Source organism: Onychomys torridus, chromosome 3 (genome assembly GCF_903995425.1).
Source record: "Onychomys torridus chromosome 3, mOncTor1.1, whole genome shotgun sequence".
In the NCBI taxonomy this organism is placed as follows: Eukaryota; Metazoa; Chordata; class Mammalia; order Rodentia; family Cricetidae; genus Onychomys; species Onychomys torridus.
The window spans coordinates 116,215,920-116,241,739 of NC_050445.1; the positions used below are offsets into that span (position 1 = coordinate 116,215,920).

Sequence of the window (25,820 nt, forward strand, 5' to 3'; positions counted from 1 at the left end):
ATGAAGGAGGTGGCGTTGAACAGAGATGTGGCCAGATTCTGCAAAGGCAACCAGTGTGTCTCCCTACAGCCCCGAGGTGAGGACGCTTAGAGTTCTTTCCTGTACCCCTGCCTTCTGAGCCCATCCTTGTCAGTCCCGAGACTCATCTCATCCCCACCTTGGTCCCATAGTAAAGAGGTCAGGGTGCAATAAATGGGTGAGCAGAGGGCAGAACTCTGAGAGCCCAGCCTCTATATGGAACCTTCAGGAGACCCTCCGCTGGGTACAGTAACCCGATGGGAAAAAAAGAGTGCATTTTGCATTCAGATGGGCCTGGCTTTGAACCCCAACTTTGCATACTGCCTACCCCTATGTCCTCTGGGGCTGGTGGTTTCTGAGGTCATTAGTGGGTGCACCCCTGGCCATTAATCACAGTCTCTAGAAGGCAAGCACACCTGTGGCAACAGTTCAAGTTCCTGCAACTAGGCCTTGGCTTCTCCCCTGCAGGGCTGGACCCTATACCAGCTGCTCCCAGGATGCTGAGGCATGTCCAGGCCATCTTGACATTCACCGCTGTGTTCTTCTCTCTCCTGGCTCTTCTTGTGGTGGGTAAGTTCTCAGGTGACCTGAGCCACCACCCAGTCTCTGTGTAAAGCCCCAAGGGATCCAAAGGCCAGGCCTCTGGACATTCATGCTCTCCAAAGCAACAATTTACTACCAGACTAGGCCCGGACCTGGAGCCCACTGAGCTGTGAGACGGCTCACAAGAACGGAGGCTTTCCAGAGAAACTGTGGGGGTGGTCCTCGTGACCCTCCCTTTGTCTGGGCCCTAATTGGTGTGGGGCAGCCTGTGGTGGCAGGGCTACAGATTGAGCTTACCCAGGAATGACTGCTTTACAGCTTTACAGACTTGGAGACCCACGCAGAATGAAGATCACTCGCCTCTGGGAAACAAACTTAATGAACAGGAGGACAGTGAGTAGTCACAATGAGGACAGAGCTGAGGAGCCCGGCCCTGGGGAGCCGGGTCCTGGGGAGCTGGGCCCTGGGAAGCCGGGCCCTGGGAGCCGAGCCCTGGGAGCCGGGCACTGGGTTCAACTTCTATTGCCACATCCTAATTCCACCTCCCAACCCCCTCCTTAAAAGAACATCGTTTAAACTTATTTTTTGATACAGGGTCTCATGAAGTCCAGGTTGGCCTCAAATAAAAAAGCTAAGGACTTGGGGAAATAGCAGGGGTCAACACACCCCAAGTGCAATGGGTGAGCCTCGGCCTTGGAAAACCACCTACTTGATCATGGTGTCATAGAGTCTCCCCTGATAGGCCAGGCTGTGGTAGCACACGCCTTTAATCCCAGCCCTGGGAAGCAGAGCCAGGCAGATCTCTGTGAGTTCTAGGCCAGCCTGGTCTACAGAGTGAGATCCAGGACAGGCACCAAAACTACACAGAGAAACTCTGTCTTGAAAAAAAACCAAAACCCAAAACCAAACCAAACTAAAACAAACAAACAAAAAACCCAAAAAGCTAAGGAGGATGACCTCGAACTTTTGATCCTTCTGCCTCTACCTCTCTAGTGCCAGGATTACAGGTGTGTGTCACCACACCCAGATTAAGTGGTGCTGGGGACTGAACCCACAACCCTGTGCAAAATAAGCAACTCTTCTATCAAATGAGAGATGTCCCCAAGCCCCAAATTGCTGTTTTAAGCACAGCTTTATTGAGGTATAGTAGGTGTAAATGTTGGGCACACACTTAAAATCTACCATCTGATAAATCCTGGTGAGGGCTCCTGAAACCATCTCTATGGTCAAGATGAGGAGCCAATTCACCATCTCCATCCTCCTTCCCCCCCCCCCCTTCTCCCCCATCTCCCCACTTCCCCATCCCCACCCGAGCTTACTCCCATTCCCTCCTGACTTCAACCTCAGGTAGCCACTGCTTGTCATGACTAAAGAGCAGTTTTGTTATAGAGTTTCATACAAAAAGGCATCAAAAAATCATGTTTTCCTTTTTAGTGCTTTTTCAGTTGTATGAGCTGAGGAAAATATTCTGGGTAGTGCTGGGAACTACACCCAGGCAGAGTTTCAGTTTTTCCTACTCCTTCATGTGTGTGCAGCAGCCAGTTAGCACTCCATCCACCTTGTTTTTAGGCCTGCATCCTTGGGTGGTCCATCCTTGGAGTCTAGGAAGCTGCAGGGACCAGTGGGCCACCCTAGGATCATCCAGCGCTGTGTGTGGAGGTTTCTCTAACATATCACACTGCTACAACAATCACGTCACAGAAGCAGCTTAAGGAAGAGTTTGCCATGGCTCACAGTTTGAAGGCATAGTTCCTCATGGCCGGAAGGCACGGAAGCAAGAGTGTGAGGTTGTCAGTCACATTTGCACCAGGAAGCCAAGAGCTATGGCACTGGTGCTCAGCTCATGCTCTTTTTTCTTCAGTGTAGGACCCCAGCCTATGGGATGGTACAGCCACATTCCACCCCCCGGCTCATGGGATGGTACATCCCCCCCCCCCCCCCCTTACAGGTCTTTCCATCTCAGTCAAACCTTTCTGGAAACTATCTTATAGACACACCTAGAGGTTTGTCTTCTGGATGATTCTAGATCCTTCCAAATTGATAGTATTAACAATCATAACCTGGAACATTCTGATTTGCCACCTGGACCTCCTTACATAATGGGCTTCTGTGGGCACCTCCTGTTTCCTCTTTTCAGATCATCAACAGCTTGACAGGATGGCAGAAAAGCAAGAGGCTATGCAGGGGTTCAGGGGCTATGTGGGGAGTTCTAGCACTTGGCAAGAGGAGCTACAGATGCTGAAGTACCAAATGGACAATGTTAGTTCTCAGGTCCAGTTGCTCGGGAACCATCTGGAGGATGCCAGTGCTGACATCCAGCAGGCAAAAGGTGTGCTAAAGGACTCTGGTTCCTTGGCTTTGGAGACCCAGGCACTGAGAAGCTCCTTGGAGTTGGCCAGTGCTGATATCCATAATCTGAGAGGAGATTTGGAAAAGGCAAATGCCATGACTTCCCAGACCCAAGGACTCTTAAAGAGCAGCACAGAACGCACCAGTGCTGAACTCCTCCTGCTGGGCAAAGGCCTGGAGGAAGCCCAGACTGAGATCCAGGCATTGAGGGGAAGTCTGCAGAGTTCAAATGATCTCAGCTCCCAGACCCAGAGCTTTCTCCAGAGCAGTGTGCACAACACTAGTGCTGAGATCCAGGCCGTGAGAGATCACCTGGTAAGGGCTGCTGCTGAAATGAGCTCCTTAAAGAAAGGTCTGCAAACAGTCACTGCTCAGGCTCAAAAAGTGAACGGCCACCTGGAGGAGACAGATACCCAGATCCAGGTGTTAAAAGCTGAGCTGAAAAGCACCAGTTCCTTGAACTCCCATATCGAGGCGGTCAGTGGTCAACTGAAAGACACCAGCAGGGAGTTACAGACCCTGAGAGGAGACCTGGGGGATGTTGCAGCGTTGAAGTCCAAGATCCAGGCGCTACAGAGCAATCTGCAGAAGGCCAAGGTGGAGATGCAGAGTTTGAAAACAGATCTGGAGGCTACCAAAACTCTCACTGCCAAGATTCAGGAAGAGCGGAGTTGCCTGGGGGCCCTGCAGGAAGCCGTGGCTTCACAGGGGCAGGTGCAGAGGAATCAGAGTAAGTGAGAGATGTGTGTGTGTGTGTGTGTGTGTGTGTGTGTGTGTGTGTGTGTGTGTGAATCTGGGGAGGGACAGCCTCTGGGGAGGATGCTGGCCTATGACCCTTTAGCCTCTTTTCTTACCTAAACATCTGGGGAGGAAGATCAGGACTTTAGGAAAAGCTAATAGTTGATTCTAGTAGCAGCCATCCTTTGAACTTTTCTCCTCCTCTTCAGTGTGTGTAATGTAGGTACATGTTACATAGGAGTGCACATGAGTATAGAGGCCAGATTATCTTCCTCAGTGTCTTCCCACTCAATTTGTGTTATCATCTAGATATTATCTCTATCTATCTATCTATCTATCTATCTATCTATCTATCTATCCATCCATCCATCTATCCATCCATCCATCCATCCATCCATCCATCTTTGAGACAGTCTCTTATTCCTAAGGCTGTCTTTAAACTTGCTATCTAACCATGGATGACCTTGAACGTCTTATCCTCCTGCCTTCACCTCCATGAGTTCTGGAACCACAGAAGTGCCTTACTGTGTCTGGACTGTGCAGTACTGTGGCCAGAACTCAGTGCTTTCGGTACAATAGGCAAACACTCTACCCACTGAGCTGCATCCACAGCCCTCCCACCTCATTTTTGGAGACAATGTTTCTCATCAATTCCATTAAGCTGACTGGCCAATGAGTTTAAGAGACCTGCCTGTTTCCACCTCCCAACACTGAGATTACAGGCACACCATACAGCACACTGGACTTTTATGTGGGTGCTGGGAGTTGAATGAGGTTCTTAGGCTTGTGCAGCCATCTCCCAAGTCCTTGAACTTTAAGGGAAAAATAGAGAGTATTTTAGGCTTCTGTGTTGGAGGGTCTCTGTCAGAACTGCTTCCTGCTGCTGTACAGCGGAAGCAGCCACAGATACCACAGGGCTGTGCTCCAGTAAGACTTTCAGAGAAGAGGCTGCAGGGATGCAGTTTGCCCATCTCCATTTCCACCTCAGACCTCAGACAATGCCAGAATCACCCACAGGGCAGGCAGAACCATGCATGCATGGGATGTGTCAAAGGGCATTTGGGAGTTGAGCAGAGAAGGAACGTGCACCTCGGCCAGTTTCCAGACCATGCTGGCTCAGCCAGGTTGGGACTGCATGATGAGAATCCCTGTTTCCCACACTCACCATCTTTCCTTCAGACCTCAGTTCTTGTGTTGTCCTTGATGTTTCTGACTGATTAAAAGTGTCTTCTTCCTGGGTGGGCCAGCTGGCTCAGCAGGTGAAGTGCTTGTCACCAAGACTGACCACCTGAGTTTGCTACTTGGAACCCACATGGTGGGAAGGGAGGAGCTTCCTGCAAGCTGTCCCCTGGCTTCCACATGTGTGGTGCCCTTCTAATAAACAAATTAAAAAATGTGAGCTGTGCCTCCATCCTGCTCTGTTTTCTCCAGTTTGAACATTCTTACAGAGAACGTGGGTGTGTGCTGGAGTCTGTGGGTAGAGATGAAGTCGGGAAGTGAAAGAGGTTACATGTTGTAGGATCCAAAGTGGACTGAAATGGCCAGCGGCAGTTATGAGTGGGAGAGTGTTGTACACCAGAAAGCAGGTATCCGCAGAGAGTGCTGATGGGTGACAAAGCTGAGACTCCCCAGGAGTGACAGAGACACCCAGGTGTCTTGGACAACTGCTTCTAGGATGGGGCAATGGGACTGGGGTGTGATGTCCCAAACCTGCTCCAGGAGCGCTGAGCATTGGGAATCGGCAGGGCTTGTGGTCATCCAAGGTGAGATCTGGTAGGGTGGAGGCCAGCTTTGGGACATCCATGTCTGCTTCTGACTCTTCCTCCCCACCTTTGTTCTAGATCAGCTTCTCCAGCTGATCCTGCAGGGCTGGAAGTTCTTCCATGGAAGCTTGTATTACTTTTCTCATGAGGAGAAGTCGTGGCATGAGGCTGAGAAGTTCTGTGTGTCCCAGGGAGCGCACCTGGCATCAGTGACCTCTCAGGAAGAACAGGTCAGAGCTGTGGGCCTGGGGCAGGCTGAGGAGTGGTGTATGGTCAGGGACACACAAACTTAGCCTTTTGTCCCCCGGATGGGTGGTGGCTCCTCATGTCCCCATTAGGCAAGGAACACGTATTTGCTGAGTGCTCGAGAGAACTCTGTACTGAGGTGGAAGTACAGCCAGCTAATGCCACCTGCTTAGGGAGGGAGGAAGACCTTCCAGCAGATACCAACAAGGGCAATGGTCTGGATCAAAATGTTTAGTGGCTGTAGAAGGCTGCTGAAAAGGAGATATAGGCCCTCTGAGAGCTTGACTCACTCCTAACGGAGGAGGACTCTCAGAGGAAATACTGTCCTTAGAGGGCCTTCAGTTTAGGGCCTGGAAGGAACTCAGTATCCTAACAGGGGACTATGCAAGATTCAGTTTGGTTCAACTTGCAGAACTGTCCATTCCTTGATATTCTCCCAGGACTTGTTACAGATCACCTAAGAATAAACTAGGATGAAAACTTCTGTCCCAGCAAAGCCGTACCCCTTAAGACAGTAAATATGAGGGAAGCTGCTCCAGGTGTTGGATAAGCCATGGAAGGTTCTGGAGGGGTCAGGGAAGGGATGGTCCGGAGAGTCAGTTCTTCACAGCCCTGCCTCCTTTGCACAGGCATTCTTGGTAAAGTTCACAAGTACTGTGTACCATTGGATCGGGCTCACTGACCAGGGTATGGGAGGCAACTGGCGCTGGGTAGATGGCACACCATTCAATCATGCCCAGAACAAGGGGTGAGTCTAACCTCTGTTTGGCACTGTCTGGGCATTGTCTTGGGCCATTTACTGTCCTATGTGTATGATCCTGTCCAGTGAGTGTTAGTTTTGTGTGTGTGTGTGTGTGTGTGTGTGTGTGTGTGTGTTATAGAATGTATATGTGATGTGTGCATGGAGTGTATATATGTGTTCATATATGTGGTGTGATGTGATGAGTGTGACATGTATGATGTGCAATGTTTGTAATGTGTGATATGACATGAAGTATGTGGACCTATGAGGCCAGAAGACCAGCATCAGGAAAGGACAGGCCCTGGGGCTGGCAGCCCAGTTGTCTTCTTGTTTCTCCGATTTCATCTGTTCATCTGTTTCCTGCCTTCTTGGCCCGGGCCCTTCAATGGAGAGCCTCTGAGTGTGACTGCTGTGGAGGATGCCCCTGCAGACCCCGGATGATCTGTAACAGAGGGCAGGCAGCCTCAGCAGGGCCACTCTGAGGCCTTCTCCGGCCCCAGTCCTGCCCCCATCCTGAGGTCTCTCTTTATGCATGGGAAAGGATTCCTGCTTTCTCCAGCAGAGTAAAGCCATGTTGCTTCCAGGTTTTGGGGAAAGAATCAGCCCGACAACTGGAGACACAAGAATGGAGAGTTTGAAGACTGCGTCCACATGCAGCAACTGTGGAATGACATGCTCTGTGGGGCCACCTACCCCTGGGTGTGCAAGAAGTCCATAGGTCAGGCTGCAGCCTGAGTGGGCCAGAGCTGAGTCCCAGAGCCTTGGACTCGCCATAGGGCTTCTTGTGTCCGGCACTGCCCCTTGTTTAACCATTTCATGCTTGCCTCTGGTGGCCCCTCCAGCGAGATGGCTTCTTAAAGATAAGCCTGCGTGCTTGTGCGCCCTTGGCACCCCAACATCCTTGCCCTGTCAGGTCTTCAATAAACACTCACTGAATGGAAGAAACTTGGTACTTGTTTGTCCCGTGGCTGCCCTCCTCCTTGCGTCTCCCTGGACTGGCCCTCCTTTCCTTGGGGCCCTTCTGTTCTTCCAGGCTCACTTTCCACAAGTGTGGCAGAGTTGTGCAGGCAGCGATAGGGGTCCCTACAAGAACTGCAGGGCCTTCCTAAGTCACTCCAGGTGTTACTTGAGTTTCTTTTGGGTGCAGATGGGGTCCTGTTTCTCTCCCTTGTCCCCTGGAGGTGGGTGGGGTCTCTATCCTCTGGCTTGTCTCGGTAATCTTTACAGGGATTCTATGTTCTGCTCACCTTTGGATGAGAACCTCAGTAGCTCTCTGTTGGTGTCTGTGGAACACAAGGAATCCCATGCAGGGTTCTGGATCTCTGTCTGTCGTCTGTCTTTCTCTCCTTTGGCTTCTTCATTTTCTGCCCACAAGTTGCAGTGAGCTCTCTCTTTCCCCAGAGTGGATAGAATGCCAGACCTTGGTTAATACTCTTTCCCCTGCTCTGTGGAAGAACTTTCAGAAAGAAAGCCATGGGGGCCACAGGTTCCCCATTTGCTTCTCAGCTCCCTAACTTGGCCCAAAGTTTTAGTCTGCCTGTTGTCCAGTATCTGGAAATAGTGGCTTCCTGTATTAGTATGATGAGTTTTTTAGCTGTTTATGGCCAAAGGGCTCCTCTAGCTATGTCCAGAACTGGAAATCTGGGGCTGGAGGAGTGGCTCTGTGGTTAAGGGTGAGTCTTGCTCTTGTAGAGGACACTAGTTCAGTCCCCAGTACTCTTGTCAGGAAGCTAACAACTGCCTGTAGCTTCAACTCCAGAGAGCCCACGCCCTCTTTTGGCCTCTGTGGGCACTGCACTCATGTGCACATACCCTACACAGATGCATGCACATACACATAATTAAAAATAAAGTAAATATTAAAAGAGAAGTGGAGCTTGTTAATTCTGTTATTATTTTTTGGCTGAATAGAACTTTATTTTGTTCGTACTCATTTTTAACATATTTTTTTGTTTATTTCTTCTTCCTCCTCATCCTCTTCTTCCTTCTTCTTTGTGTGAGTGTGTGTGTGTGTGTGTGTGTGTGTGTGTGTGTGTGTGTGTAGCCATAGGAACCAAGTGGCTCCATGTTTTATTTTATTTTATTATTATTAAAAGTTCATATAATATATTCTAATCATAGTTCCCTTCCCTCATTTCCTCCAGATTGTCCCCATTTTTCCATCTACCCAACTCTATGCCTTCTTTCCCTGTCTCTTTAGAAAACAACCAGGCAAGTAAAAAAAAGAAAATGGATTTAAAAAACAATAAACAAGCACAAGAAACACACACACACACACACACACACACACACACACACACACACACACTTGAGAGAGAGAGAGCAAAACCCATAAAAATACAAAAAGGGAAACTATGATATAAAGACCAGTAAGGTAAAAAATGCCCAAACGAAACAATACGAGACAAAAAAAAAAATCTACAAAAACACCATTGAGTTCATGTTTGTTGGCCACCTATGACATGCAGCCTACCCTTAAGTGTAGTTTGTATACCCAGTGAGACTCCATTGGAGAAAATTGATTTTTCCTTTGTAAGGCTTGTCAGTTGGAGATAGCGTCTTGGTTAGGCATGGCAGCCTGTGTCCACTTCCCTCTCTAAATGTTCAGACCCCATCTGGCTTGAGCCTGTGCAGGTCCTGTGCATGCTGCCCTGTCTCCATGTTCATATATGTGTCAGTCCTGTTGTGTCTGGGAGGCAGTTTCCATGGTGTGATCCACCCTCTCTGGATCTTACAAACTGTCTGCCTTTTCTTCAAATTGTTCCCTGAGCTCCAAGAGCAGAGACTTGATGGAGTCACCCAATTTAGGACTGAATGTCCCAAGATCTCTGTACTCTCTGCGTGTTGTCCTTTTGTGGGTCTCTGTATTAGTTCCCTTCTACTGCAGGAGGAAGCTTCTTGGATGATGTCTGAGCGAGGCACTGACCAATGAGTATATCAGAATGTCATTAGGAGTCATTTTATTGCTTGATTCCTTCCTCCCTTCCTCCCTCCCTCCCTCCTTCCCTCCCTCCCTCCCTCCCTCCATTCCTTCCTCCTTCCTTCCTTTCTTTCTTTCTTTCTTTCTTTCTTTCTTTCTTTCTTTCTTTTTTTTTTTTTAGTAGAACAATAGTATTTGGTTTTCCCTCAGGCCTATGACCTATCTAGTCTCCATTTCTTGGTCAGTTTCAGGCATGGGTTCCATCTCATGGAATGGGACTCAAATCCATTGAGAGATCAGTTGGTTACTCCTGCCATGTTTGTGCCACTATTACACCAATGTATCATTCAGGCAGGTCACCATTGTAGAGCAAAGGGTGTGTAGCTGAGTTGGTGGTTACCTTTTCCTCTGATATCATGCAGAGTACCTTTTAGTACCATGAACACTAGTCAGTAGCAACAAAGACTCTAGTTGGGCACCAGCCTAACTTCTCTGGGTTCAAAGAGATATGTATTATCTTCATCATTAGGACTTTACCACCAGTTTGTAGAGTTCAACAAATAGTCTTGGCAATAGCCTGAGATGCTTGGGCATTTCCTTTGGCCAATGATTGGAGTAGATGTAGCTCATTCCTGGAACTGGAAGGTCCACTTGGTGGGAAGATATCTAGGTGGGGCATGGCCTCCCCTGTTATTTGGTGACTCCATTTTTATGTATATACTTTAAGCAGCTTCTACTTTGGTAGGTTCCCAGTGGCTCTGTAGATGTAACCATCTTGTTAAATAAGAAACACAGAGCCAGTTGCAGAGTTAAAAGCCAAGAGGTCAGAGCAATAGCTGAGAGCTGAAAACCTTACCCTTCATTGCTGCTCTGTCTTTCCTCTCTGCAAGAGACCTACTTCTGTGTGTTTTTTTTCTTTTTCATAGACATTCTGTTCTGCTTTCTTATTGGTTGTAAACCCAACCACATGACCTCCTCGTCACTGCCTGTCTGTACAGACCTCCAGGTCTTCTATGGTTGGTATTGAGATTAAATGCATGTGTTGCTATGCTGGTTGTATCCTTAAACACCTAGCTCTGCCTCCCAAGTGCTAGGATTAAAGGCGTGCACCACCACCGCCCAGCTTCTGCTATGGCTTGCTCTGACCCCAAGGCAACTTTATTAATATACAAATAAAATCACATTTTACAAATAAAGTATCATCACATTTCCCCTTTTCTATTTTAATAAAAGAAAAAAAGGAAAAAAATTATAACTAAAATGTCTAGTCCATTTGTATTGGACAAATTCAGAGAAAATAATTCCATTATTTATCCTATTTTGGTAAGTCCAAAATGTACCTGATTCACTTTCTATCCTAACTTATATTACTAACAGAACTGTCTTAACGTCTTTCAAAACTATACACTTACAGCTCTTAGTGAGTTTTTCTGAAATCCTTAACAAAGAAAATTATTACTATAACTAACTGATCTTCAACTCTCTCAGAGACCCAAGGAGGAAATAATACTACCTAATAAAAAGTAAAAACAGGATGTACATGCAAGCAGCTTCAACAAAAAAAAAAAAATGTGAGTTGACAGAAACAGCCAGCTGCCTGGACAGTCACTTGAGGTTTCTCCACAGTGTTGGGGCATCATCTTCAGCCTATAGGCTTAGCATATATGACAGACTCATTTGTGAACTAGGATGTATACAAGGTCAACAGTTTGACCTCACATTTGGTGAGAGCAGTCCATGTACCAGCAACACCTGAATTCCATTGGTGTCATGTCATGATTCAGGATTTTAAATTCTGGAAATTATTGATTTAAATGCCAGCCTACTATTGAGAGGGGTGAGCTTAGTTATTCTTCAAGAATAACTGTTTCATTTGCTGTTCCACTGCATCTCAGAAGTCATCGTCCCACTGCCTGTCCAGCTGCCTTCGAAGAAAAGGGCATGGTACCTTTTCCAGATTGCAAAGGCCACTCACTTCAGGGATGGTGCCATATTGTCCTGGCTTCAGAAGATGCCTTTTGTTAAAGCCACAACCACACTTGTTTTGGCAAGAATCGGTAGTCCTTTGTTTCATGTCCTGTCTGTCAAGTTTGTCAGCAGTTGATTTGAGGATACTTTGTTGTCCAGTGGCTAACTTTTGCCATAATGAAAGTTAACTCCATCTGTAGTTTCTTCAATGCCCATATTATCTCTGAAGTAGATTGGTACTGCCAGGAGCCGACATGTCTCATAGTTATAGCAAAAAGGAAAAATTCCTAAGTTATTAAAACATTTTAAATGCCATATTCTGTAGATCTCTGAAGATGACCTGTCTATCTAAAATATATCTGTTCGATCTTGAAAACACACCTAATATGACTACAAGTTCAATTGTAATGTCTAACTACTAACTTTCATTTCAATATATCCTAATAGTTGGTAATAATAACATTCAAGGATTAGCAAATTGCATTACATTGTTAAATGAATGGTATAAGTATAGTATCTCGAGCAAGATTAGAAATATGTGTATGGCATATTCTAACAATCTCAATATATGTATATTTGTATATATTATAAAACAATCCAATCCAATGTAAAATATTTAAAACTAGTAATTGTCTTTTTCTTTTCTCTCTTTTGTTTTAAACAAGCATCTTAAATCTCCTTGGCCTAGCCCTTTTCCTAACCCTTAACAACAACTTGTAACCAACCCTCCTAAACGATGAAAACTATTCCAGACCCAAAACCCATTAAAAGACCAAAAATCCACCCGCCCCACACCACCTCTTTGGGAATGTGGATGTCATATTCTTAAAATTGTTTCCTGATGGGTATGGGCTAAGGTATCTTTATTCTGAAATGAAGAATTTTGGGTTAATTGTCATATTCTAGGAAAGGTACCTATATTCTTTGTTATCCACAATGCCAAAGTTCAGGGTTTATCTCAAGTCCTTATTCAAGTAGTCTTTGAAACTGGATCATCTCAGCTAGCCATCTCAGAATTGCCATAAGCACTTTGTAGTCCAAAGCTGATCTGTAGATGATGTTTGACAACTTAGTGATATTACTACTGTCCATGTGGAATTGTCGTTGTGGGGCCCCATCTTCTTCCTGGAGATTTCAGTTGATGTTAGGCCTGGCCATGATTTCCTGCAGAAAACTGATAAGAGACTTGAACACGAAGACATGTATAGGCAGCTAATTGAAGCCTTTCTTTCTAGAATTAGTTAGTACTCTATATGACCATTATTATCTTAATGAAGTTTAATATATATATATATATATTAATCTTGTAAATTTTGATATAAAATTCATACTTTAAGAAAGGTTTAAAGAATTACAATAGAATCAAAGAATTGAGATTAGTAATAGAATAGTCCCCTTAAGAAAGAGATGGCTCTTTCTTCTGGCATGATACAGGGAGTTTGCATTTTCCTTTTAACAACATGCTTTAGTTTAAGGAAGGAGAGAGCCATTTTCCAACTCCAAAGTCAGCTTTAAACTTTCATTGAATTGGGACTACAAGAAGACCAATAGTGTTAATTTTTTTAAAGAAAAGCAGAAACAAACATTTAGGAAGACTTATGAAATTTTGTAGATGATATACCAATAGGCCATGTTACTCTTTTTCCTGGGATAGATGATTTGTTCCTTTTCTTCAGGTGTCTCATTTGTCCAGTGTTCTTCAGATTCCCCAGCCTTCATTCTCCTAAAAGACAAAAACAAAAACCCTTCCCCAAGACTAATTTTGGGGAGGTTCCCTTTTGGCAAGTTATATCTGATTAAATGAAAAGGCATGTATTAATGGTATAAGTTAGTTGGATGGTCATGTTGGTTGATGAACTATCACCTCCTCTTATTAAGAGGTCTCTCTTGTTCAAATCAAACCTTTATCAATTTTGATGGTACCCACAGCTTATCTTCTCCTGCAGAAACAAAAGCAAAACCTCGTCCCCAACATAACACATATCCTGGTTTCCATTCTGAGGTCAGCACATCCTTGAAGTATATAGGCTTATTTACTTCTGTAGTTTTTTTTATTAACCAATGTCTCTCTGCAGCTGTTGTTCCTTTCTCATTAGCACTGAGAAAATTCAAAGTTAATAGAGCATTGTGAAGTCTATTTCTGGGGGTTTTTGTTACCCCTTTCTGTTTATTTATCATGTCCTTTAGAGTTCTTTTTGATCTTTCTATAACTGCTTGGCATGTAGTATTATGTGGTACACCTGTAATATGCTTTATATTATAAATAAGCAAAAAACTGTTTCATTTTAATAGAGACATATGCTGGAGCATTGTCAGTTTTAGTTTATGCAGGTATACCCATGATAGCCATAACTTCTAGCAAATGAGTGATTACAGAATCAGCTTTTTCAAAACTCAAAGCAGTTGCCCATTGAAATCCTGAATAAGTATCGATAGTATGGTGTACATATTTCAATTTTCCAAATTCTGCAAAGTAAAACACATCCATCTGCCAGATTTCATTCCTCTGAGTACCCTTTGGGTTACATCCTGCTGGTAATGGTGTCTGATTGTAGAAGGAACAAGTAGGACATTTCTTTACAATTTCCTTGGCTTGTTGCCAGGTTATGGAAAAATCCTTTTTTAAACCTTTACAATTGACATGGTGTTTTTTTAAATGAAATTCTGAGGCCTCCAGCACATTTCCTATCAATAATTTACCAATCTCATCATTACCTTGTGCTAGAGGGCCTGGCAGACCAGTATGGGATCAGATGTGAGTTATATATAGAGGATGAATCCTTTCCCTGAGTGTATCTTGTAATTGAATAAATAGTGAAGTTAATTCTGAAGCATCAGGGATAAATTCTGCAGTCTCAATATGTAATACCACTCTTTCAGCATACTGAGAGTCAGTAACTATGTTGAGAGATTCTGAGAAATTCATTAGTATCAACAGAATAGCATACAATTCTGATTTTTGAACTGAATTAAAAGGACTTTGAACCACTTTACTTAAATTTTCTGATTTGTAACCTGCCTTTCCTTGTTTGCTAGCATCTGTATAAAATGTACAAACTCCAGATATGGGTTTTTCACGTACAATTCGAGGCAAGATCCAATCAGCTCTCTTTATAAGATCAATTCTTTTGGGATATTTGCTGTTAATTTCTCCCAAAATATTACTGCAAGTTCTTTTCCAAGGTTCACTTTCTGTCCATAATTTTTCAATGTCCTCTTTAGTTAAAGGTACAACAATTTCTGCTGGGTCTATTCCTGCTAATTGACGAAGTCTCAATTTTCCTTTCAAAATGAAGTCAGAGATTTTTTCCACATAAGTTTTTAATTTTTTATTTGGTTTATTTGGTAAAAATATGCATTCCAATATAATATCTTCTCTCCGCATTAACATTCCTGTAGGAGAATGCTAGAAGATAAAATAAACAAAATGCAATCCAGCTTTGGATCAATACGATCCACATGTCCTTCATGTACTTTCTTTTCTACCAAGGCCAATTCTTTCTCAGCTTCAGGTGATAATTCTCTTGGACTATTTAAGTACTTGTCACCTTCTAAGGTTTTGAACAAATTATTCAGTTCATCATTTTTTACCGTAACAATAGTTTGTAGATGAGAAATGTCTCCAAATAATCTTTGAAAGTCATTAAGAATCTGTATTCGATCTCTCCTAATTTGCACCTTTTGAGGTCTAATTTTTTGTAGCTCTATTTTATATCCTAAATAATTAATAGAATCTCCTAATTCTATCTTCTCAGGAGCAATTTGTAATCCCCAGCAAGGCAATATTTTCTTCACTTCTTCAAACATTCTTTCTAAAGTATCTGCATTTGAGTCAGCTAGTAAAATATCATCCACATAATGATAAATTATAGATTTGGGAAATGTTTTACATATCAGTTCCAATGGCTGTTGTACAAAATATTGGCAAAGGGTTGGACTATTCAACATTCCCTGAGGGAGAATTCTCCGTTGAAATCTTTTAACCGGTTGAGAATTATTGTAAGTAGGCACTGTGGAAGCAAATCTTCCTCTGTCTTTTTCTTGTAGGGGTATTGAAAAGAAACAGTCTTTTAAATCGATAACTATGAGAGGCCATCCTTTAGGTAACAGAGTAGGCAAAGGAATTCCAGATTGTAGAGAGCCCACTGGCTGAATTAGTTTGTTAATTGCTCTAAGGTCTGTTACCATTCTCCATTTACCAGATTTCTTTTTAATAATAAATACAGGAGAATTCCAAGGGCTGGTAGATTCTTCAATATGCCCAGCATTTAACTGTTCTTCTACCAGCTCTTCTAAAGCCTGGAGTTTCTCTGTTGTTAAAGGCCGTTGGTGAACCCATACAGGATTGTCTGCTAATCATTTTAAAGGTAGAGCTGTTGGTGTCTTTGGAAGATCATTAGTTTTTGTGCCCTGTTCTTGTATAATATGGATGGCTGGTGACCACTCATTAGAATAATACCCTCTAATATGTCTCTCAGAAACATGTGCTAGTTTATGATTTATTTCTGATGTTGGAGGGTGTTAATCTGAGCCATTAGCTACCAAGAGCTCCTCAGCAATGGGTAGGGCATCACAAACCACTCTCCCATCTATGCCAGAACTCTGAATGGCTTGATCCTGTGCAGATCTTGTGTAGACAGCCATGGCTGCTGTCAGTTTGTGAGTACAGTGGTCTTGCCAACTCCAGATGCCAGCATTTAGCAGCACTCCCCTTTCTCTGACTCATAGATCCTCCCCAGCCCAGCTTCCCCTGTGTTCCCTGAGCCTGGATGGGTGGGGGATGGTGGTGGAGATGCAGATGTTTTGTTTAGGCCTGAGCACTCAGTACTCACTTCTCAGCAGCTGTTACATTTTCCTTGTACAGCCTTCCATTCTTTGTTTTAGGGTCTCCCAGCTTTGTAGCCTGAGAGGCCAGTATTAAATAATGTCCTGCTTTGGGGAAATTTTCTGAGCACGTTAACAATTTTTTATAGATGTTCCATCAGCACATTGTTTAGGTTAAGTTTAGCTTTTATAATGCAAATTATCCTACATCCTTATTTATGCTTTCTCTACTCAAGCTAGGAATTTTTGTGAATTAAAAAAAGATTCATTTATTTTTTTTTCATATATGTGAATGTGTTTGTGTGTGGTTATATGCCCGTTAGAGGAATATTCACTGTGTGCCTTCTGTGGGCCAAGTACTTTCCTAGGTTTTAGGTACTCACCAGTGAACCAATACCACAGTCCCAGTTCTCACAGGGCCAGACCTCTGGCAGGGAGAAGAGGAGACAGAGTTAGAACATATGCTCATAGGAAAGACCCTGTGAGCTAGCGATCTGGGGTGCTGGTGTGCTGGAGTACAAGAAGCCAAGCATTGCTCTAACCACCCACTGTCAAAAGACAGTAGGGCAATCTGGGCATGATGGGGCGCTCCTTTAATCCCAGGACTCAGGAGGCAGAGGCAGCATATCTCTGTGAGTTTGAAGCCAGCCTGGTCCAGATAGTGAGTTCCAGGACAGCTAGGGCTATGTAGACAGACTCTGTTTAAAAGAAAAAAAAAAGAGAGAGAATTGGGAGGTGGGAGGACAAGATTGTTGATAATTTCCCAATTTCCCAGGGTCAGTGCTCAGGCCCAGGCTGGCTACTTCTCCTCCAGAGATGACAGAGGCAGAGGGGTGAAGTTCTCCACAGACTGATTGGAGCCTTCTGAGGAGACAGAAATCCTCAGCTGATTTGGGGGAAGTGACCACCTTGTCATCCCGGGGTGCTTGTCCGCCTGTCTGCCCTGTGAGAACTCCATACAGCTGCTGTCTCTGACATGGATTACTTGGGGGTACTAGCAGGCTCTGGCAATGCCCAGCACATGTGTTATACTGTTGGTATCCCAGGGCCCCCAGTCTGGAGCTCACCATTGACAGAAGTGGGCTTCTACAAATTGCCGAGAGAGCATGACTCTAAAAGAGAAAAGCTGTTGACCTCACAGTTGGTTTTCTGGGGATGAGGAACAGTTTCTTAGTCAAGAGAGTGAGCACTCTGAAGAAAAATGTCCTAGCATTAAACAAAAAATGATTTTTGTGTGTGTTGCTGTGCTTGTAGAGATCAAGGGTCAACTCTGTGAAGTGGGTTCTCTTGTTCCCTTTACTTGGGTTCCAGGAGTTGAACTCAGGTCAAAGTTGCTCAAGGAGTGTCTTTGCCCTAGCAATCTTGCCAGTCTTGGGATCTGAAGGAGACCCAAGACAGAAGATGACAAGAGAGGCAGGACTTTGGGGAGACTCAGAAGGCAATAGGAAGCTGGGGAAAAGGCTCAGTAGAGTGCTCAACCTCAGGAGCCTGAAATGTTGGTTTGGATCTCTGAAGTCAGTGGAAAAGCTATGTCTTCAATTCTAAGGATGGGAGGATGAGGGCAGAGACAGAAGGACAGCGGGAGCTTTCAGCTAGCTCGGCCCACACAGCAGTGATGCCAGTGAGAGATTGTCTCAAACAAAAGGTAGAAGGTGCCTGAGGACTGGCACCCATGGTGATCTCACGACTGCCACATCTGCACACATGCACACGTGCACACATGCCCACACAAATGCACACTGGGGACTGAGGTGTAGTGGGGGAGATGGAACTGTGCCATGGACACTGCAGATCACAGCCTCATTCTACAGCAGGAGAACCACAGGGTCCTCCCTCTTCTACGGGTTATGGGGCTCAGCATCCCCCGTGTGCAGCCCAGGCTCTTCCCTCCCCTCTGATTGTCACTGAGGCATAGAGCTTGGATTGAGGTTTCTAGGGCTGGTGGCATTTGAACTCATGAGTAGTTGCCTGTAGCCCACTGAAGAACCACTAGTACCAGCTGTTCTTACTGAAGGCTGTGAAGGCGGAAGACACCTGTAACAGGTGTGTTGTCCACCCAGGCACTCAGGCAGGGGCAGTAGACCTAATTTTAAAGATTGGGCACATACAAATTTGCAGCACAGAATGTGGGGATGACTTGCTGGAGGACTGAATTACTTTGCACTTTCTTTTCTCTGCTGGCCTCCCTCATCATATGTCACAGAGCTAGCAAGATGGCTCAGTGGGCAAAGGCACTTCCTGAGCAATCTTGACCTGAATTCAATTCCTGGAACCCAAGTATATCAGAGCTTCAATTTACCTCATGGGCTGTGCCAAGCAAGAGGGACGGGTACAGCTCCACCTTAGCCTTTGTAGCTGAGAGAGTAGCTTCCTGTGTCTGTTTCCTCCTCTATGGCGTGACAGTGGCTAGAGAAGACCCTCTTGGGGCTAACGTGGGAATTGGAGCCACTGCATAGAACCCTGGATAAGCACTCCTGGGTGACATGATGGTCACTTCCCCCAAATCAGCCGAGGATCTCTGTCTCCTCAGAAGGCTCCAGTCAGTCTGTGGAGAACTTCACCCCTCTGCCTCTGTCATCTCTGGAGGAGAAGTAGCCAGCCTGGGCCTGAGCACTGACCCTGGGAAATTGGGAAATTATCAACAATCTTGTCCTCCCACCACCCAATTTTATTATTTATTTATTTATTTATTTATTTATTTATTTATTTATTTTACAACAGAGTCTGTCTACATAGCCCAGCTGGTCCTACTTGGGAGCTGAAGGCAGAAGGATCAGGAGTTCAACGTCATCCTTCATGACAGCAAGTTAAAGGTCAGTCTAGACTTCACAAGACACTCTCTGTAAAAGACAAGTTACTGTATAGGATGAGTTTAAAATAAAAATTTCCACATAGACCCCACCATCCACATGTGCAGAGCTCACTGTGCTTTACACATAGATCCCACTATCCACACGTGCATAACTCACTGTGTTTCCCACATAGATCCCACCATCCATGTGTGCAGAGCTCACTGCAGTGAAGATGCACTTTCTGACTCCCTACTCACTCCAAGGAGAGTTCTCTCTAGCCCAGTGCTCAGCAGATGGGGAGACAATGCTTCCGAGCTTTAGAATGTGCACAAAGTTTAGTCCAGACTTCTCTGGCCCTGTCCCTCTCCCGTGGCTCCCAGCCCTGCCTGAGTGGCAGCTCCTCTGTGGATAAAACACGCACAGGGTTCTGCACGGGCATTGTCTTGTGACTCGTGGCTCTGAAGGCCCACGTGGAGAACAAGAAGGGTCTGTCCTGAGGGTCCTTGTGAGGAAATGATCTCTGGCTGTTCCCTAGGGAGGAGCTGTGGTCAGCGTCTGTGTGTCTGTTCCCCTTCTCTGTTTCTGCTGGAGATGCGCTTTTGACCACTGTGAAGCCTGTGGTGGTGTGCGCAAGACAGTCACCCCAGCTGGCATGTGGTGAAGGTGCAGGAAGGGAGCCAGGGAGAGCAGAAGGTTGACTCTTTACTGCATTCCTTCCTGAACAAGCAGCTTCCCCAATTTTATCTCATTTTTTTAATTAGTTTTTCCAGAGGTGTGGGTTGACCTGTGACCACAGTATACTAGAGTCGGAGCCAGAAGGATGACTTGCGCCCAGAATTTCAAACCTACTTTATGCAGTGCATGATGAAATCTCAAATAAAAAAAAATTAAAAACAGTTAAAATAGTTTGGAAAATAGAATGAAAGTGGCGAGCCAGGAAGATAAAGGAGTTGCAACAAGTAGCCAGTGTGAGAGCTGAACCAGGGGGCCTCACACCAGGGAGCATGGGGGCTCTTTGCAGCCTGGTAGTTTTGTCTGGGGATGGAACCCAGGACTTTATCATTGTCGGGCAAGAGGTCTACTTCTGAGAACTTCTAGAAGCTTTATATAAATGTTTACAGAGTGTGTAAATGTGTGTTTGTACCTATGTGTATACATTTGCATACATCCAGGACCTCAGGCCCATGAAATCAGAACCTTAGGCACAGGCCCCTCAGTATGTGTATGTGAAAGAAAACAACACTCGCTTCCAGCTTGTGGGCCAACCTGAGTCCTGGTGATGTGACCCAGTGTTCATAATCAGTACCTGGGGCTTTTAGGGGTCACGGACAGGAAACACACAGGTCTGGAGCACTGAGGCCTGATACCGGCAGGTGGTGGATCCTCCTGGGTCCTGCCCTCCTCCTGATCCCTACAGAGGCATCCTTTGTCTCCCTTCTGCCTTTTGCAGCTGAAGTGAGACAGGTGGAAGGCTCTTTGATTGCACACATCTTGTTCTTCATGGGACCCTGCCAAGGCCTCCTGCAAGTGTAAGGAAGATGTAAGATCTTAGATCATGGACCTGCTTGTGTTCCAACTGGAACCTAGATCACTGTCTTTGATCTCATGCATAGCATGGCCTTCTGAACTCAAGGAGAAGGTGCAGAGGGTCTAAGACCCTTTGACCTTGGATCTGTGAACATTTAGTCTAGTTCTATAGTGCACTGAATTCACAATTGCAATAGCCTCTCCATATCCAGAAGAAAGCATCTCACAGCACCCCTCCCCATCTTCCAGCTCATGCTTTCTTTTTATTGTCCCTTCCCAATGCACCCTGAGTGATATCACAGCACGGACGTCTCCTGTAGTGCTGAGCACACAACTGTCACTTATTCTCTGCATTTTGACAAGTTAGGATTATTTATTATGAGGGGATTTTGAGACAGGTCTTCCCTGAATGCCCAGGCTGGGTTATAACTCAGAATCCTCCTGTCCTCTTCCTCCCAAGTGCTGGGATTGCAACTTTGATAACTGGTCTAACTGTGGAGCTTTAAAAAAGCTGCATAGAGGGGACTGGAGAGATGGCTCAGTGGTTGAGAGCACTGGCTGCTTTTCCAGAGGACCCGGGTTCAATTCCCAGCAACCACATGGCAAATCACAGCTGTCTGTAACCCCAGTTCCAGGATCCGACTCCATCACACAGACAAATGTGCACATAAAAAAGCTGCAAAGAGAGACAGAAGAATCCTGCAAAGAAATCATGCCACAAACTATGTTATTTCATAGTGCTGGAGTTATGTCTGATTGTTGTGACAAATGTTTATATTCAAATCACATATACACATACAAATCATGTTTATGATTAAAATCTAGACTGTACCAACATTGACTGAAAACAGAAAATTCAGGGGCCAGGACAAACTCTAAAGAGAGAACCAACTGCACAATGACAAGAAGATCCTGGCAGTACTCAAAGTTCAGTTACACCAATGAACTAAAAAGAAAGAGGAGAAGCATCTAGAGGCACAGGAAGAAGCCCCGCTGCTTTAGGCCAGCCTGTGGTTGACAGTTATATAAGGTGTGCAGCAAAGGCACACAGGCAGCATATGGAAATGCACTCACCTAGACTTTCACTGGCCGTTCTTTCAAAAGTACTTTGCTGGACTTGTTCTGAGATTCCTGCTGTGTGTTCATAAGGACCAACAAAATGGGGGAATGGTGTTTGTGTTTTCTCATGCCGGGGAAAGAATCCACTGAAACTCTCACTCAGTTCTTGCTTGGTATGGTTCACTCACTCAGCACAGAAAATCTAAGAAGTGGAGGTCATTGGGAGCTGGTGCTGGGGAGAGGGGCTGGGGCTGGGAAGAGCAGTGTTTCATGATTACAGGATGTACTTGAAGAGGAGGAACTATATGTAGGCACAGTGAGTGAGCATTACAGTTCCATTCCTGTCTCCAATGTCTCTTGTTTGTGTCTGCATGAGCATGTGGGTACATGCATGTAAATGTGCTGGTGTGTACATGTATATAAAGGCCAATGGTCAGCCCTGGGTGTCCTTCCTCAGGAGCCACCCAACTTGCTTTTGGGAGACAAGTGTCTCTGATTGACCTGGACCTCCCTTAACTGGGTAAGAACTTTATTGACTTAGCTATCTTCCCAATCCTGTTTCTTTGTCTCCGCAAAGGGTTTCATTATATAGCCTAAGCTGGCTTTGAACTTATGATCCTCTTGTCTTAGTCTCAGAATCCCAACCTCCATTTGCAACAGCAAGTAAAAAACATGTAATTAGGAAACGATTAGTTTCCCTGTCAAAATCACCCATGAAAGAAGGCCAGACTTTACATCAGCATAAGGTGGAAACCAATGAATTCCCAAAGAAAATAAAAATTTTAAATACAGAGTTCTGGGGATGAAGAGAAGTCTTGGTGCTATAGAGCATGTGTGATGCATGCATGTGGACCAGAGTTCAGATATCAGAACTTCCTTAACAATCACTGTGTCCTATGTGCACCTGTAAGCTGAGCCCTGACCGAGATGGAGACAGAAGAGCTGCGAGGCTTGTTGACTTCCAGCCTAGCAGAAAGACACATGAGCTCCAAGATCCAGGAGAGAGCCCGCATTAAAGGAGGTTTCTCAAAGGAACAGGGAAAGAGTGATAGAGCAGGACATGCAATGACCTCCGCTAGTCCACATATGTGCACATGCACACCTGCACACACATAGACTACACTCAGACAAAGATATGTACACTGAAAGCTTCACCAAAATTCTTAGAAAATAGTAGTGTTCCACTTAATTCTACTTATGACAGTATTTTGTACACATCAAATCAATTCTCAGATTTTCTTAAAATCCTCAGATTTTGTTAAAATGATCAAAGGGAGAAAAGCATTCTTCAGGAGCAAGCTCCACTTCAAATTTCTGTTAGAGAATGCAATGAGAGAATAAACATGTTCTTAAAATCCTTCACCACATGATATGGACACACAAAGAGACCCATAAAAAGGGCAAGTTCTACTCTTCCAGAAACTCCATTACAATCTTTCTTCCATGCTGGGAAGAAAGAAAACTCACATTCAGATATGTGTGAATGGCTTGTGTAGTTTGGGGTAGGTTTTGTGTGTGTGTGTGTGTGTGTGTGTGTGTGTGTGTGTGTGTGTGTGTGTGTGTTACCTGCACATGTGTGGGTACACACAGTTGTCCACATGTGTAGAGGGCAGAGCAGGATGTCTGGTGTCTTCCTCCACTGCTTTCCATCTATGGCCTTGAGACAGATCTCCTACAGAAAGGGAAGCTCATCACGTTGGCTAGGCCGGTTGGCCAGCAAGCTCTCAGAATCTGCCCATCTTCCTCTCCACCTCTATCCTGGGGTTAGAGTCACATGCAGCCATGCCTGGCTGTTCAGCCGGGTGCTGGATATTCAAACCAAGGTCCTCACACTTGCATAGCAAGAATTCTCACACGTAAGCTATTTCCAAGCCCTTATTTTGAATTCCGTGAAACAGATAATTTTCTGTAGTCCATGTTAGTCAGGAACTTGCTTTGAGAACCAGGCTGGCTCAGGCTGTAATCTCAGCTGACCTACCTTCCAAGTTCTGGGATTACACATGTGTACCATAATGCCTGCCATGATACACATACACCCATGGAAACATATATTCATCTATGTATTTTTGTGCTCATTTGTGTCCCACTCTTGAATGAGTTTAGAATATGAAAATGAATACAGGAGAAAAGTTCCTGTTTATTTATTCTTGAGCATATAACTCCATTCCACAAATGTTCATAATGTTTTCTTCCCCACAACTTTAATTTTCATTGGGTTTCCAGAACTAACCATCTTATTGACAGAGGGAATACTGTACTATTTATGTTTCTAGGGTACTTAAACCAACACATTCATACACTGAAACACATTTTCATAGAGTGAGGGCAAGACATCTATGTCCTTTTCTTATAATTATGTGAGTGTAAATTATACTGATCTCAGAATTTCAAGTTAGTAAAGTGACATTACAAAATGTTTGCTGTAAGAAAAGAAAACGTGGAATCTAAATTTAAATATACACACATGACACATATATGCATATACATATATAAGAATGAACATATAAGGTGACAGTTTGGGGAAGAAAAATCAGTGGGAGGTGCAAAGGACACAGAGCAGAGTAGCGGGGGAGTTACTGTGAGCAAAGAGCAAGGATTATGTGCATGAAAATAGAATGAAACCTTGTCTTTGGTATGCTAACTAAATTTTCAATGAACATACTAAGGAGTAATGGGAGTAGGTACACACTGGACGAAAGAGCTCAGATTCTATCCTTTCCTTGAAAAGTGTCTTCAGTCTCCATATAACTGACATCAATTCCATCAGTAGAAAGCTCCAGGTTCTTATAGGAGTAGACAACCTGAACTTCAGCCACGCCAGGGGTCGGTGGTGTGGAGAGTGAGAGCTGATGTAGTTTATGTCCATGAATTGCAGCTAAGCAGGGTTCATTCAGTATACATGAAGATCGGAAAGTGAGGACTGAGTGGCAAGAGACCCAGGCTGGAGAGAAGAGGACCTGGCATTGGAAGGACTTAGTGTGGTAGTCCATGACAAGGAGTTGATTTTTAATTTGCAAAAGTTTAAGGTCTTGGAGAGGTCTCCCGACTTGATTTCAGTTTTAAGTAATTCACCACATTTAGAGTTTCTTGTGTAAAAATGCGTGGAGGGAAATGAGACTAGATAAGTGGACACATACAGGTCAGTAAGATCTGTACTGGGACGCTGAAAGAGGGAAGCTGTCAGCCTCTGAAGATGTACGTACGTTCGGGAGATAAAATAACCGGTTTAGTGACTCAGGGAAGGGGAGCAGAGAGTGGCAGGAAGTAAAGGGGACAACAGCCAGCACCTGTGGGGTAAGTCATAAAACCATCCAGTGGCAATGACAAGGGAAACGCCCTCAAATGGCACCTCCGCCTCCAGCATCCTAGAAGTGACAGAGCCTCTCCAGCTGGTACAAGGGCAGGGCGTCTTCAGCTTAGACCAGGTCTTTCAAGCTGTCTGGGTCTGAACAGCCACCTGTGGACTGCGGTCCCTGTGTTGAAAGGACGACTCAGTACTGGCAGCTGCGCCCCACGCTGGCCGAACTCCACCAACAGACCTGAGATCCCAGATTTCAGGGTAGCGCGAAGAACTCTGGGGGGCCACAGGGCCAAGGTGGCGGAGATCATTGAGATTCAAGGTTGCCAAGGCTGGAACAGAGCGCCTTCCCATTCTAGGATGTGGTTTCTGCCCTTCTTGTTCGGTGGGGCACTGCCAGCTACGTCCAGGATCCCACCGTGGCCACCGTGGCCGTGATGTCATCCTGGCTCACGTGGGCAACGTGACACCGCCCACTCCACGCAGGCCGGCCACCAACCGTTAGAGCAACGATCTCGGGATCATCATCAACGGCCTCAGGAGCATGCTGCAGGCTATACAGCAACCTTACTGCAAGGCACTCCGGGTCCTGTGCTTCCCTGGTGTGCAGGCCGGCCAGTCAGCCAGCTTCCACTGACCCTGGACACAGATGCAAAAGAGCTGGATTTATCAACAGCCTTTGGGGACCACAGCGCCCTCTGTAGCTCGAGTCCGGTAGGGCAGGTATGGAAGATAGAGTCCTCACCTGCAGAACCCCATTTGCTCAGGCTAGGAACAAAAATTCAGTTCTCCCACCCCACCCCAGAACCAGTGCCTTCTTTATGAAGTAGTATTTCGTGTACATTTTGCATATTGTTCAGGTATTTACTTTCACGTATGTATAGTCTCTTTCTGTTCAAAAGCAAACACTATACCTTTACAACATTTCCTCCTCTGTTCTTGCCAATGGTTGGTTTTGCGACTGTGCTCACAGGTACTAGTGACTCCTTTACTTCTTGTGACTGTCTGCTCTGTTTTCTAGAGTCTTCAGTAA

At 45.1% G+C, this 25,820-nt stretch overlaps 1 protein-coding gene across 1 annotated transcript; it reads left to right on the top strand.

The window, feature by feature from the left end:
* On the top strand, nt 1–25,820 carry Clec4f (C-type lectin domain family 4 member F). The gene is given in 9 exon segments (XM_036181921.1): nt 1–76; nt 487–588; nt 2,699–3,640; nt 5,490–5,641; nt 6,287–6,405; nt 6,984–7,134; nt 25,188–25,287; nt 25,398–25,501; nt 25,809–25,820. Coding segments are annotated over 9 exon segments (1,758 nt in total).